At 43.7% G+C, this 16,300-nt stretch overlaps 1 protein-coding gene across 6 annotated transcripts in view; it reads left to right on the top strand.

Annotated features, from left to right (window-relative positions):
* The window catches only part of CREBBP (CREB binding protein), a 153,981-nt gene that overhangs the window by 80,752 nt on the left and 56,929 nt on the right, over positions 1 to 16,300 (top strand). For 4 of the 6 annotated variants that reach the window (XM_008968016.5, XM_063598312.1, XM_034939693.3 and 1 more), the window contains exons 4-5: positions 6,077 to 6,317; positions 7,609 to 7,722. In XM_008968016.5, the coding sequence (XP_008966264.4) occupies positions 6,077 to 6,317; positions 7,609 to 7,722 (355 nt within the window). The remainder of the gene's footprint in view (positions 1 to 6,076; positions 6,318 to 7,608; positions 7,723 to 16,300) is intronic. The other 2 variants (XM_034939696.3, XM_034939695.3) reach the window with 1 other exon arrangement.

Raw genomic sequence — 16,300 nt, 5'->3', positions numbered from 1 at the left:
TTTTTCATGGCTGCCTCTTGTTTCATTGTAAGTCTGTAGCCATAGGATGTTTAATTAGTCCACCTTTAATAGACATTTAGAATTTTTTCCAGTTTTCAATATTTAATCAGAATGTGATGCATTATCTTTGCACACATATTTTAACATACTTTTCCAATTACTTCCTTAACAATGAATAATGAGAAGTGGAGTTACTGTCAAAAGAAATGCATATTTTTCTTTTTGATACATGTTGCTTTCCAAAATTATACCGAATTGCCAGAGTACTTGAGAATTGCCGTTTCTTTATATCCTCATCAATACCAATTAGCATTTTTTAAATCTTGGCCATATAGATAGATTAAACATGCCTCATTGTTTTATTTCTATTCCTTTAGTGATTAGTAAGAACTTTTTAAAAACAGCTTTTTAAGATATAATTCATGTACCATATAGTCCTTGCTTCAAGTGTACAGTTGAGTGGTATTTAGTATATTGTGTAACCATCACCACAGTCAATTCTGAAACATTTTCGCCACTCCAAAGAGAAACCTAGTACCATTAGCAGTTATTCCCCATTTCCCCTGAACCCCCATCTCCAGCCAACCGCTAGTCTTTCTACCCCCATGGATGTATCTATTCTGGGCATTTCCTAGAAATTGAATCACAGAATATGTGGTCTTTTGTGACTGGCTTCTTTTACAAAGCATGTTTTCGGAGTTCATGTTGTAGTATGTGTGGTTACTTCCCTTTTTACGGTTGAATAATATTCCGTTTTGGATATATACCGTGTTTTGTTTTTCCCTTCATCACTTGATGGGCATTTGAATTGTATCCACTTTTTGGCTATTTGTAAAAGGCTGTTGTGAACATTTTTTACAGTTTTCGTGTGAACGTGCATTTTCAGTTCTTTTGGTTGTATACCTAAAATAGGAATTGCAGAGGTCATGTGGTAATTTTATGTTTGACCTTTTGAGGAATTGCCAGACTGTTTTCCAGAGTGGCTGCTGCCTTCTACATTCCCACACCAATGTATGAGGATTCCAGGTTCTCCACATCCTGGCCACCCTGTTGCTATTGGTTAGCATTTGACTTTTTATTATAGCCATGTGGTGGGTGTGAAGTGGTATCTCACTGTGGTCTTAACTTGCATTTCCCTAATGGCTAATAAGGTTCAACATCTTTTCATGTGCTTATTGGCCATTCGTGTATCTTCTTTGCATAAATATCTATTCAGAGCTTTCACTTATTTTTTAATTGGGCTATTAGTCTTTTTATTACTGAGTTGTAAGAGTTTTTAAAATATGTTCTAGATGCAAGTGCTTTATCAGACCTATGATTTGCAAATATTTTCTCTTTCACTTTCCACTTTCACAGTTCATTATTTTGTAATGGTATCCTTTGAAGCATAAAAGTTTTTAATTTTTTATGAAATCAGTTTATTTTTCTTTTATCACTTGCACTTTTGGTGATGTAGTAAGAAACTGCCTAATCCAAGGTTGTGAAGATTTATTCTCTGTTTTCTTCTGTGAATGGTACGATTGTCACTCTTACGTTGAAGTGTTTGCTCCACCTTGAGTTCATTTTCGAGTGGGAGGTAGAGAGGAGGCTGCCTGCATCCTTCTGCCTGGGCTGTCCAGTGCCTGTGCTCCTCCTCATTGTCATTGAGAAACGATCCCTCCCTCCCTTGCGTTGCCTCAGCACCAAGGTGTAGAACATTTTTGTATTTGTCGTTTCTTTGTATTTTGTGAGGTGTCTGCATTTTCTTTGCCCAATTTTTTAGTGGGATAGTATCCTTTCTTTCCTGAGAGCATTTGCATAAAAGATCAACCAATTTGCTCGCAGTTTTTCACTTTTTAAACTCCATTTTGTTTATGTTAAGAAGGCTTTCTCATCCTCATGTCCTAAAAGTTTTTAAATTTTTTTCTCCATTTTAAGCCATTTTTAATCACTTTAGTTCATATGAATTTTTTTTTTTTAATAAAAGGGAAGATAAGGATCAAAGATGCCTCACCACTCTTGAATGTAAAGCACCACCTTGAGGAGACAATCGTCCTCTCTTATCTGGGGTTTCACTTTCCAGCAATCACAAAATAAGTGAGTGCAGTACAATAAGGTGTTGAGAGAGAGAGAGACCACATTCATGTAGCTTTTATTACAGTGTATTGTTAGTAATGGTTCTATTTCATTATTAGTTAATGTTAATCTCTTACTATACCTAATTTATAAATTAAACTTTATCATAGGTGTGTGTATAGGAAATAATACAGTATATATAGGATTCAGTACTATCTGAAGTTTCAGGCATCCACTGGGAGTTGGAACCTGAACTCTGAGGATAAGGGGGGACTTCTATATGCTAATTTGATATACATGTATGTCTGTTTCTGGACTTAAGTAAAGAAATTAGCTTTATAGTATGTTTCAGTATCTGGCAATATAGATTGCCCCTTTATTTTTACTGTTTTTCAAAATTTTCTTGGCTCTTAGAAAAACAAAATCGCACAAAACGTAGTTTACTTTTGGGGCAGCTTCCACCACGATGGCTTTGTTCTGTGCTTTAAAGGGAGGTTCCGAAGTACTCTCCCTCCATCCTCAGTGCCTGCCTGCCAGTGGGAACTGGGCAGGGAGGTTGGGAAAGTCTGAAGGATGCTTCTGACAGATTTGGGGGCCACCTACAGTTCACATCTAACTCTCATGGCTCATTGAACACCAGCCTGGGAGAGGAGGAAATTAAGTGTGCCCCTGTATTTGTAAGTACTTTGCAAAACTAAGCTAGTCCCAGACAAATATACAGAATTCCATGGGGAAGGACAGACACAGGGACACAAGACATTTTCCATTCCACTGTTGACTCAGCTTCACCCTCAGAATGGCTTTTGAGATGCATGTTGTAAACAATATGTAGAGCTCATTAAACTGTGCATTTGTCCTCCATCCAGAGGTAGACAAATAACAGACCAAATTTTAAATTTGCCATATAGTTTCCAACCATCCTGTTTTGACATATGGTCAGGTGTAGTGCAAAAGACACTATTAAAAATACATGCCAGGCTGGGCATGGTGGCTCATGCCTGTAATCTCAGCACTTTGGGAGGCTGAGGCGTGCCGGTCTCTTTAGGTCAGGAGTTCGAGACCAGCTTGGCCAACATGGTGAAACCCCATCTCTACTAAAAATACAAAAAGTAGCCAGGTGTGGTGGTGGGCATCTGTAATCCCAGCTACTTGGGAGGCTGAGGCAGGAGAATCGCTTGAACCCAGGAGGCAGAGGTTGCAGTAAGCTGAGGTGGCGCCACTGCACTCCAGCTTAGGCAATAGAGTGAGACTCCCATCTCAAAAAAAAAAAAAAAGTACAAGCCAGTTAGGTGGCACCACACATCTGTGATCCCAGCTACATGGGAGGCTGAGGTGGGAAGATCAGTTGAGCCCAGGAGGCCAGCCTGGGCAACATAGCAAGACCTTGTCTCTGAAATTTTAAAAAAAGAATATTTTTAAGTCCCAAATGAAATCAGTGTGTTAATTGTTGGTGAATTAAGAACAGTCTGGTTATAATTTACTTGTAGAGCTAAATTTTTTGCCTAATTTTTATATAATTTTTTTGGTATGTGATATTTCTGTACTTTAAGACACAGTGAGAGGACAACTGTGTGGTCTCTTCAACAAGGTAGTGTCAGGAGTAAAAAAAGGGAAGATACAATAGATTAAGAACCTTAAAAACAACCAAATACAGGATGTGGGCCTTCATGGAGTCCTGATTTGTGAACACCAGCTCTAAAAGCCATGTTTTGGACAACCAGAGAAATTGGGATATGACTCAGTATTAGCTGATGCCCAAGAAGGATTGTTCTTTTTCTTAGGTGTAAGGATGATATCCTTTCCTTTCCATTTTTCTGTATGTTTGAAATTTTCATAAACGTAAAAGAAAGAGACCTAAATGAGGCTCATTTTGTGTTTCTCCCATTCCTCCATATCTCCATTCCTGTTGATTTCTCGATGGACCTTCCAATCCACAGGGATAAGCCAGTTGAGCAGTGGACTTAACACCAGTACTGCATGCTTGCAGGGGCAGCTCAAGGCCTGTTTGCTTACTGAAGCTTTATTTACAATTATAAAAAATAAAGGAGGGGCCAGGGATTCCAGTTTATGCCCCATAACAAGAACTAGTTAAATGAGTATAAAGTTAAAAGAGTAGCATGCTGATCATTACAAGTCATTCCAGCCCACTATCTGAGACAGTTTAGTGGTATGGGGCAGAACATGGAAAAAACACTAAGCAAAACATGTGTGTTGCAGGGGAGATACGAGGCTCTATTGATTATGGTTCATACGTAAACATTTATAGAGAAAAAAGAAGGGAAAAAAACCTATCAACGCTTTAGTAGTGGACTCCTGGATAATGGGATTTTAATTGTTGTTAATTATTTCTGTAGTAGTTCTCTGGCTTTCCAAATTTCCTGCAGTGTATATATATACTTTTATAATCAGGAAAAAATAAACATAAGAGGCTATTTTCTCTTAGGGAGTTGAGCCCTGCATTCGTGGTGTTCTGCTTCTCAGCTAGGATGCTGATTTTGCTCTGGGTCCTTCTCAGAATTGCTTTGGGTCCTTCTCAGACTTCCAAGAGTTTTGCTCCCAAGCCCAGCCACCCAGCTTTTCTATGTACTTATTTTCTAGTTCTCATAAAGGTAAAATCAAAACAGAAAACTCTATAAACTTTTAAAAGTGAGCTTTGATTCATTAAAAATTATTTTTATACTTTTCTCTCCTCTTTGTGAATATACAGTTTTGATTCATACGTTTTTAAAAAATCCGAGTGGCGTACTTTAGGGGAGGTAATGAGGGTCGTGGAAGCAAGCTGGAAATATCAGAGTACTAGAGAAAATTGGAAATCCCGGAACTGTGGATGATACTGTTGCACATTAGGAACACTTGTCTTACTGCCTAAGTCTTTTTCAGTAAGTTTATCTGAAGAATGCTTATAGTTTGTAAAGAAGAAGACTCTATGGGTCCCCTTTTCCATTTTCCTTGCTGTTAAAAGGTTTGTTTGGTCTGGCTTGTTATTTCAGGCAACTGAAAGCAAACCCTTTCTGTATTTTTAGCAGATCACCAAATCTTTGAAAATGGTCAGCTGTCTGAGTGGAAATTTTAATGAATAACAAAGCATAGGACAAGAATGCATTTCCCATTGCAGTGGGTGGTTGTATTAAGGCTAACTGTCATTATTCTTTTAGGAGAGGTAATGGTTACTGTGAAATCAAGCTGCAGGCATTGTCCTTCTAGTCATGTGATAATGAAATCCAAAAGGTGGCCCTGATTCTTTTTGCTACATCAAATGTTTGTAGTACATTGCAATTGGTCAGGCCTTGGCAAATCTTTTTTTTTGTTTTTTTTTGAGACGGAGTCTCGATCTGTCGCCCAGGCTGGAGTGCAGTGGCGCCATCTCAGCTCACTGCAAGCTCCGCCTCCCGGGTTCACACCATTCTCCTGCCTCAGCCTCCCGAGTAGGTGGGACTACAGGCGCCCGCCACCACGCCTATAGTCCTAATTTTTTCTGTTTTTTAGTAGAGATGAGGTCTCATCGTGTTAGCTAGGGTGGTCCCGATCTCCTGACCTCGTGATCCGCCTGCCTCGGCCTCCCAGAGTGCTGAGATTACAGGCGTGAGCCAACGCGCTCGGCCAGGCCTTGGCAATCTTTTTAATTAGGTTGTACCCTATGAAATTACCAGTGTTTGGCCATTTGGGACCTACAGAAACAGCAGTTTCATATGGTCCAGCTGGTATAGTACACAGCTTTTCCTGTAGTTGTGTATATTGTAGAGTGAGTTGGATTTTGGTTGCTACAGTGAAGAGCCAGCCATTGTCTTGCTTGGATGATAATTGTATACAAGTGAACTTGAATCAGCCTTGCTGCTGAGTTGGGTTGATTTCTGTGCTGCTGGATCTTCTTAAAGTCATCAGTGGGTTAGAGAACTACACCAGCCTTCTCTCTGTGGTCGGTATTATCCATCAGCTTTTGCTTTTGTTTGAGAAATAATTAATGAATATGACTTGGAACTCTGAGAGGTTAAAGTATTTTTATTATTTTGCTTTATTTTAGTCTCAGATGCAAACATCAGTGGGAATTGTACCCACACAAGCAATTGCAACAGGCCCCACTGCAGATCCTGAAAAACGCAAACTGATACAGCAGCAGCTGGTTCTACTGCTTCATGCTCATAAGTGTCAGAGACGAGAGCAAGCAAACGGAGAGGTTCGGGCCTGCTCGCTCCCGCATTGTCGAACCATGAAAAACGTTTTGAATCACATGACGCATTGTCAGGCTGGGAAAGCCTGCCAAGGTAAGTGCTGTTTTTGGAACTCCTAGTGGTAGAGGTCAGGAAGAATTTGCCTTTATTGTTCTTACAGCAGCTCTCTGGTTCATAAGGCTCCGGCAGCCTGAGTGCTGCCTTCCATTGGGTGTGGCAAGACATGTTGTGCTCACGTTCCCCACGCGACGACAGTCAGGTGCTCCAGGAAGTCTTATCTGCTGAAGAGAAAGGCGATTTGGTTTTCTGATACTCTGTGAACTTCTGCTGCTTGAAGCTGTGCCCCGTATTTGTTCTTTTCCTCCTTCCTCTGTCACGGAAGACATTGGTCACTTCTTGAGCACTGTCTTTGTTGTGAATGTCTAGATTGTGGTTTTCTTTTGGGCAATGAACATAGCACAGGCACGTGCAGGCACACGCCCTTCCTGCATCCCAACATCTGTCTTGGTGGCCTGCGGCCTTGCTCCTCTGTCCTGTGTCTTGAGGCAAGTGCGGATGACAGCGAAGTTGTCCTGGGTGACTGGCAGTGACATGGGGAACTATGCACTGTATCATCCCAGGGGAGGTGGTGAACTAGGCACTTCACGTGCCCTCTGTCTCCCCTTTTACCGCAGACACCTCATTTCTACCGAAGGAAGTGTTTCTTATTAACAGCTGTACTTTCCTTTAATCTTTATTCTCTTTCCTTCTCTTCTCATGCTCATAAACTTTAGGGGAATCTCCCCCTGGTCTCCCCGTCTCCCGTTGTGACATTTGTGAGTCCCCAGAGTAACCCTGTTGTAACAGAGAAGCAGAGAAGGGTAAGGTTAGACCTTTAGAAGATGAAGACGGAATAACCAGGGTCAGTTACCCTCTCGAGTACTTCTTCACCAAGTGCCCAGAGTCCCTTTCAGAATCTCTACAGACTTCTCATTTGCTTCTCTATCTGTATTTCTTCACTGTAGTATTTAGGTGGTTTCATCTTGAAACATAATTGAACCTTTTTATTTTAAATAGTGACATCACAGAACTATTATTTGTTCTACCTTTCATTGCAGTTGTTCGCTATTCCAGGTTGAATAGTTTTTGTTTTGTTTTGTGGGCTGCCCTTTATCACCCATCCTTCATAACATTGCTTCTAGGGGAAGTTTTGTTTGGATTTCTCAACAGTCAACTTACAAACTTTTTGGAAAACAGCCTGTTTGTAAGTTGAGGACTGCCTATACTGTGTTATGGTTACACTTGTTACCATTTTCTTATGGAATCTGGCATTATAATTTAGGTATAATTGAAAGTGTGACGATTTGGATAGAAAAATAACATCTCGTTGTTTTTCTGGTCATAGTTGCCCATTGTGCATCTTCACGACAAATCATCTCTCATTGGAAGAACTGCACACGACATGACTGTCCTGTTTGCCTCCCTTTGAAAAATGCCAGTGACAAGCGAAACCAACAAAGTAAGTGAGCACGGGGGCAGAGAAGCTTGGAGATGAGAATAGAAGTTGTTTCTAAAGAAAATTCAGAGAGTAGGTAGGGAGTGGGCAGGGGTTATGAGCCACGGAGTGCAGGGTGAGGTAGGGCGGACAGCAGCCCAAGGTACAGCCAAGCTCAGAGGGCAGGCGGGCTCTCCGTGTCAGGAACGGCTGTGATAATGTTGGACCCTGACTCACTCACTGCCTCTCCCTCTCCCTGCCCCCTGCATACACGCACTTGAAGCAGCATGGAACAGCAGAGTCACTTTGTTCACTGAGCCAACACGAAGACATGGTATTTCCTGACAGTTACTCCATACATGAGAATTTAAATTCCATGTCGCTATAATGGCAGTGACGTCTTAGGGAGGGGGATAGAGGGGATACTTCTTTTGGAATTGGAAAGCCCTTATCCTGAAGTAAATTTTGAAGGCTCTGTCAGTCAGTCTGGGTCAGTATAAAATCCCACACAGACATTTGTGAAGGTTTCCCTCTACGTGGAGCTATGGTCCCCAGAACTCTTTGTATAACTAAACATTCACTCTGCTTCACAGTGAGAGCCTCTGCCCTAGGGCTGCTGCATTGTGATCACCCCAGTCGTTTTGCCGTTGTCTAGGTTGTCTGTAGCCCTCGGCACGGCTGGTTACGCAGCGATCCCTGCTTGTTGGGAGGTCCGCCTGGGGCTCTGGGGCTCCCTGCCATTTGTAGGCTTCAGGCAGTAAGAAGGATGAACCTCCCTCCCGTTTTTCAACCATCTTCCTGTCATTTTAGAGGTAAAACTGTGGTCTTTGGGTGTGTCATTCAGTTTCGGACAGCTAGGAAGTGCCCTTCAATCTCCTGTCCCCTCTGGCTGGAGCTGTACCCTTAGCGACCCTTCCAGCACAGCACAGTCTTCCTCATCTTCCTCCATCTCGTCTGTGCCATCTTGCCACCCTCCCCTGTTTTGTGTATTACGTGTTCATTCCTCTCATTCTTCTTGATCATCCTTCCTCAAGACCCCGCAGCTGCCTGGAGAACATGTGCTGCTTTTCTTTCTGGTTGTTTCTGAGTGGCCCAGGGAAAGATGGAAAAAGTGCTTTGTTCCTAAGAGTACTGTGGAGTGGCGTGCCAGTGACAGCCCCCGTGGTTTTCCTTTTACTGAGTCCAGCCCACCTCCCTCTGGCGGCGAGGGAGTAGGCAGCGAGCTGACGCTGACCCTGCTTCCTTTAAAGCAGGGTGTCCCTGTCATAGAGAAGAGAAATGCCAGGGTAATGGGGCCTGTTATCTGCCTCCCTACAGAAGAACCACAACGAGTTTCCTTTAAAAGCCAGTTTCCTGGCCAGGCGCAATGGCTCACGCCTGTAATCCCAACACTTTGGGAGGCCGAGGCGGGCAGATCACCTGAGGTTGGGAGTTGGAGACCAGTCTCTACTAAAAACACAAAATTAGCCGGGCGTGGTGGCGCATGCCTGTAATTCCAGCTACTTGGGAGGCTGAGGCAGGAGAATCACTTAAACCTGGGAGGCGGAGGTTGTGGTGAGCTGAGATCACGCCAGTGCACTCCAGCCTGGGCAACAAGGGCGAAACTCTGTCTCAAAAAAAAAAAAAAAAAAAAAGCCAGTTTCCTAAAAGTCAGTTAAATTATTCTTTGATTGACTAAAATTTGAATTAATAAACAATTTCCCTGGACATTTTTTATATAAAGTGACATTCTGGAATCCTGGGTCTTCTAGAACCAGATATTTGGGACAGTAGTTCTAATGGAATACAGTCTGTTTTTCCTCCCACGTTACTGTAAAAGTTTTTTCTTTAGTATATTGTGATGGCTAAATTTCTTGTGTTTTAGGGCACATTTCAGTAATAGGCTCTTTAAGTGCCAAAATATTCATTGTCAAGTTTGTAGTTATACAATATTCTATGAATAATGAGCTAGAATTTTACTCTTAACTTTAATTTGGGGGTGTGGCTTTTTGAGGATCTTTTGTTTTTAGTACATACTACCATGACAGTTGTAAACTTTGGTGATTTCTCTTTTTAAGAAACACTTATGTGGTTTTTGTTTTAAAAGAAAAAAGAAGCGTATGTGGTTTTTTTTTTTTAACCATCCTTATAACTGCCTGAGTGTTGTGAAAATTGATTCTGTGCATGCTCTGTCAAGTGGTAAACCACAGGTTTTCTACTAGTCAGAATGTAAGATATTACCAGGATGATTTTATAAAGTCACAAGGAAGATTTAGATTAACTTGCTGCAAGGTTTTGGTAGTTTTTTTTACAAAAGTATGATTGACAAGGTTTCAGCAATATCCTTTTTGTAAATTTTATTGTTTTTTCTCTTCTCCCAAAGCAAATTATGCTTATCGTGTGTGAACTCTTGAGTTAGGAACCCAGAGAGGAAAATGTGAATCTGACCCTACGTTGGCTTAAGGTTGGGTTTTGAAGACAATATATATGTTAAAAATAACGTAAGGGTGATCTCCCTCAAAGGACTGAAGTAGAGACAAGTCAGTGCAATCGGCATTCTTTTCGAGGAGAATTGGAGCGCACCTGACTACTTTATAGAGAAAGGTGGGACTTGGTGGAGCCCAGTGCAAACAGAATAACAAAGGAAGAACATTTCAGACAGTGGTGACAGTGTCTGCACAGTGCACAGCTTGTGAGGGCATGCATTTGACTGGACTGGGGTTCCTGTGCAAACGAGGTGAACAGAAAGGTGGACTGTGATGAGCTCCTGGAAGCCTCAGGGACTCTGCCGAGACCCACCTGTGCTCGCTCTGTGGAGACTGCCTTAGGGGCCCCGGGACTCTGCTTTTTAGGCAGTGTTTCCCACAGGCCAGCGCTGGTCTTACCTGATGCACACTTCCTTGGTCAGCACATGCTCCACTCTCTTAACTTCTGTGATTAATGTCTCCACTGAGAGAACCTTCCAGAATCACCTGTGGAGCTAATCTGAGGTTCTTTGAAATGAAGCCCAGACCATTGATTACCTTTTTGGTCTGTGTTGAGTTTTGTTTGGTTGGTTGGTTTGTTTTGAGACGGAGTCTTGCTCTGTCATCCAGACTGGCATGCAGTGGCATAGCCAAGTCTCACTGCAGCCTCAACCTCTCGGGCTCAAGCAGTCATTCCACTTCAGCCTCCTGAGTACCTGGGACTGCAGGCATCTGCCACCATACCTGGCTAATTTTTGTATTTTTTGTAGAGATAGGGTTTCACCATGTTGCTCAGGCTTGTCTCGAACTCCTGAGCTCAAGTGATCTTCCCACCTTGACCTCCCAAAAGTCCTGGGATTACAGGTGTGAGCCACCGCGCCTGGCCTCATTCGATTTTTCCTTGAATTGTTTTTTAAAGATTCTGTAATCACTGATCTCGAGTTAACCATCCCTTATAGCAATATTCAATTTTTGTTGAATAATTAGGACTTGCCAAGATAAGTATCTTATGTCAATCCTGGCATCTGACCTCCAGTAAATTCAGTGCACAGAGTGGCATGGAGGACTGGGCTTTGGGACCCGTGAGCAGGTTCCCCTCTTGGGGCTTATGCTGCCTCACTTGTGAAGTTCTTGCTGCTCAAAGTGTAGGCCTCAGGGAAGCCATAGAGGTGCTCCCGGGTTGTAAGCAATAAAGAAATTGGGCCCCCATTTGAGACCTCTTATATTAAAACCTGCATTTTTATAAAAATCCTGGGTGATTAGTGTGCACATTAAAATCTGGGATGCACTGCTCTGGATGCCTTGAAAGACCAGGTATCTGGGCCAGTGCTGGTGAGAGGGTTTGAGTCATTCTCTGAGAGAGAGACCAGGGGTTTTCCAACCTAGAGTCCCCCAGGGACTGTTGAAGCAAGTGCGCAGGGTCGGCCCCAGAGCCAGCCTAATGCACGCACTGTCCCGGCTGCGTCAGCCGTGGCCCCAGCTGCTGCCCGGCATCTCCATGAGTGTAGCTCCCACTGCTTCACCTGGCAACATGTTCCATCTGTAGGTGCCTCAGATTGTTTAAAACACCTCCTTTTGGCCGGACGCAGTGGCTAACGTCTGTAATCCTTGCACTTTGGGAGGCTGAGTGAGACAGGCGGATTGCCTGAGCTCAGGTTCAAGACCAGCCTGAGCAACACAGTGAAACCCCGTCTCTACTAAAATACAAATAATTAGCTGGGCATGGCAGCATGCGCCTGTAGTCCCAGCTACTCGGTATCCTGAGGTGGGAGGCTGAGGCAGGAGAATGACTTGATGAACCCGGGAGGCAGAGGTTGCAGTGAGCCAAGATCGCACCACTGCACTCCAGCCTGGGCGACAGAGCAAGACTACGTCTCAAAAAAAACAAAGCAAAACAAAAAACCAAAAAAAAAAAAAAAAAAACCTCCTTTTTTTATATGGAGTCAGGATCTCCCTCCTTTGAACTGCCACTCATCGAATAGCCCATCAGGTGCCCAGTGAGTGTGTGTGGAGCAGGCCCTTTGTTCACTTGAGGGCCCTTCAGAGATTTTCACCTCTTTTGACAGACTGTAGTGGGATGGGGGACAGCAAGGAGCAGAATCTGAAGGCTGTAGAGAGAATGGTGGGCTTGATTGACCCTGACTTAAGCACCAAAGGGTCGTGGGTGATGTGTTTCATCTGAACAGCTTTTCTCCTTGCTAGCAAGGAGCAGTGTCACTGCGCCAGTGTCACTTGGCTTCTGAAGAAAGCCTTTTGCTTGAGGGTTTGTGGCCGTGCCTGATAGGAGGCTGAGTCTCCAGCCTGGCAGTGCCTGGGTTCCCCTCAGTGCTTCTCTTCACTGTCGTGCCCCACGCAGTGCATAGGAAGGTGCCAGGTAGGAAGTAGGTCCTGGCCCACGCAATGCCCGCAAGGTACGGTGGTGCCACCAGCAACTTTGTAGAGATGGCTGCAGGTCTGAATAAATTCTTTTTTTTTTTTTTTTTTGAGACGAAGTCTCACTCTGTCGCCCAGGCTAGAGTGCAGTGGCGCGATCTTAGTTCACCGCAACCTCCGTCTCCCTAGTTCAAGCGATTCCTGCCTCAGCCTCCCGAGTAGCTGGGATTACAGGCACATGCCACCATGCCTGGCTACTTTATGTATTTTTAGTAGAGATGGGGTTTCACCATGTTGTCCAAGCTGGTCTTAAACTCCTGACCTCAGGTGATCTCCCCACCCTCATACTCCCAAAGTGCTGGGATTACAGGCGTGAGCCACCTGTCTTGTGTCTAAGTGTCTTGGTATCCTTGGGAAACTGGTTCCAGGACACCCCAGGTATACCAAAACCAGGTGGACTCAAGCCCTACAGCTGGCCTTCCCCATACACAAGTTTCGCCTCCCGCAAGCACTGTGTTTCTGGCCTGCGTTGGGTGACCCCGTGGCTCACTCTCGTGCTGCTGAAGCATCAGCTGTAGCAACTACTGCTCTGCTTCATGGTCTGTCTCCCCCTACCCTCACAAAGTTTGGAGATTTGATTCGTGTCCGTTTTCACTGAATTTCCAAATGGAGTTCAGTTTTATTGAGAATGATTAGGGGCTTAAGTTGTCTGAGTAACTGAGTGCTTTGCATCAGCAACATAGACTGTACAGAAAACCTCTTAGTGGAACATTCCTTTTTTCTTTTGTTTTTTGAGACAGAGTCTCTCTGTTGCCCAGGCTGGAGTGTAGTGGCGCGATCTCAGCTCACTGCAACTTCTACCTCCTAGGTTCAAGCGGTTCTCCTGCCTCAGCCTCCCAAGTAGCTGAGATGACAGGCACGCACCACCACACTCAGCTAATTTTTGTATTTTTAATAGAGATGGGGTTTCACCATGTTATTAGCCAGGCTGGTCTCGAACTCCTGACCTCAAGTGATCCACCTGCCTCGGCCTCCCAAAGTGCTGGGATTACAGGCATGAGCCACTGCACCCAGTTACACTTGGCCGTACCCGGCCTCTTAGTGGAACATTGTTTGTGCATGAAGAGTGGCAGGTGAGTCCGAGAAAGAGCCTGCTATAAAACCTGGCCTTTTGTTCATAGGTCATAGGCTCCTTCTTCAGCAACATCAGAAGGGGTGGTGAGACTAGGGGATGTTGGGGAGCTTTAAAGAGGTCAATATCCAGGACAGGAGTGTTGCCTGATGGGCCCAGAAGAACCCAGCCACTGTGTTAGTGCATTGCAGGTGTGTTGTGACTTCCTAAAAGTTAGAGCTTTATGCTCTAGCGAGGAAGAAAGATGTAGAAATGGCCAAATGAGCACACGGCCTTGACATTGGAAGAAGTTAAGTGGCAATAATACAGAAAGGATAAATAGAGAAACTTCATCCTTAGGGATGCCAGGTAGATGGACCAATCTCCGTGCATTTCTGTTCAGTTCCAAGACACTCCATGGGCTGCGCTGCGAGGGCCCATGGTGTGCTGGCCGCTGTGCTATAGCTGGCACGTCCCCTGGACTCTGCACAGCAGGTTACGTGGCCCATGTGGCAGGTGGTGAAGAGCAAAACCGAATTTGACATTAATCCCACCTTTCAGGGATGCACAGGGAACGTGACATGAGCCTGATTTTCCCTGTCCCAGGGTTCCAAGGTGCAGTTTGGGTGCATTAGGTGATTATTAGATAATCTGTTGTCCCTAGGCTCAGGGAATGCAGAGATTGTGCCCACACCATGTCTGGGAGCCTGGCAGAGTGTACTCACTGAGTCTGTCACGTGAGTGAGTGAATACACGAAGGGTCAGTGTCTAAAGACAAGCAGGGGTACAGGAGTCACTGTGGGATTTCAGAGAGGGATTGGGAATACCACCATGGAGCACTTGGAGCACCTTGAGGTTGCAGTACAGTTGATGGTGGCTTATACATAGTGACTCCCCTTTCAGTCAGCCATCACCCTGCAGTGAATGCCTGAGCACCCTTACCCTTCAGTATTTGTGTCATTTCATCTAATAGCATCATTTGGACTTCAAATTCAGCCATGCTTAAATGGCAGAGACCTTCTTTATTTGTTCATAATTAATTTCCTTTGCTTCTGAATTTTAGAAATGATGAGTTCCAAATGCTTCTCATGGGTATATTTTCTTTTAAAATAAAAATATAATAATGTTTACGTTTAGAAAATGAATGCCTCTAACACAAAATGCAGTGAACATGTCAGCAGCTTCCGTGGGAGGCCTATGTGAGTATGAGGCGTTGGCTGCCCTGTAAGTGGCTGTGGGCTTAGGAGTGGCATTCACTGTAAGGTGGGGCATTTTAGTTAAGTAGATGGCACTTGGGGAGGTGTGGATAAAAGAGAAATGTAGTAGGAACAAGTCAATAAAGGGTTTACGGGAAATGGAAGGCTCCATACTTGGTTTCTTTTAAGTTCTTCTCCACAGTCCATCACCATGTGTGTTAAATATAGCGTAGCCCTGTTCTTCCTTACATCGCAAGGTTGTAGAAAAATAAACAATCCTACCACTGTTAACTTTGATTTCTATACCATAGTGCTTCTTAAAAATGTAGGATGTCGGTTTCAGAAGTATGGTGGACACATGTTTAAAGTTTTGGGGAGTAGTAAGTATTAGAATACTTTTAAAGGTATTGTGCATGACTTACTTCAGCTACACACTTGTCATAAAGTGCACCTTGGGAGTTGCTTTTCATTTATGTTAATGAGTGCTTGGTGTATGTAGTTGTGTCTGATGAGTGTTAATGAGTTGATCTGAATATCATTATTAGAAAAGTTAATAGTATGGAATGTATAATTACCAGGAATTTTTTTCACACATTTTAGTTTAATTAAGTTGCTCTGGTAGGTATTGGGGTTATTATAGGTGTGCTGATGGTTGAATGTGAGAATATTACTGTTACACGTAGTGGTTGGGATTTGAAAGAAAGGCTTTGTGGTCGTGTTTTATGTATCAAAAATGGTGTGTTATAGCAACAACACTATAAGATGCTATTTTTAACATGACTCTAAAATTTGTGGAAGTTAGAAAGGAACTCAAAAATACGAATAAATGGTATCATATAGAACTTCTGCCATATGATAAATTTTCACACAACAGCATTTGGGTTGTTGCGACAGATGAGGGGGCAGGCAAACAGGTAACAGGTGGGTAGGTAGGTGGGTAGATGAATTGACCTTGAAATGTCCAAGTTGATGCAAGTTTGGAGTTGTCTCTCCATTACCTTGGAAGCCCTTTGGGATGGAGCTCCTTATGTTGACACCAGTTTTTCCTTTAGTCTCCTGGGGTTAGCTAGCTGGATGGGGCAGCTTCCCTGCCAGCCAGCAGTGGGCCTCAGTAGCAGAAGCTGACTTTGGCCACGTGAGGCAGAGCCACCTCCTGAATATCAGAGGTGCTGAGGTAGCCCCTGGATAATAAGACCCATGCAGAATTGCGAAGCCTCACTCCAACCTTAATTTCAAACAGTTCAGTCAGTCAATCAATCAAGTACAGTATTTCTTGAACAGCTTCATGTAGCTGGAGAGCTCAGCATGGTGCTCTGCTGCATAGGAATCCCATCAGAAGGATATGTCCATGCTGTCATTGTTTGTGTACGTTTCAAGGACTTGCAATTATGTGATTTGGAAGAGCACATTATAGATTTATTAATCAAAACTGACCAACCAGGTATCATCTCTGCTCCTTCTCTTAAGCCCTCTGTGCC

Source organism: Pan paniscus, chromosome 18 (genome assembly GCF_029289425.2).
Source record: "Pan paniscus chromosome 18, NHGRI_mPanPan1-v2.0_pri, whole genome shotgun sequence".
Taxonomy (NCBI): Eukaryota; Metazoa; Chordata; class Mammalia; order Primates; family Hominidae; genus Pan; species Pan paniscus.
The sequence above is the reverse complement of the archived record's forward strand: the minus strand, read 5'-3'. Positions and strand labels throughout refer to the sequence as shown.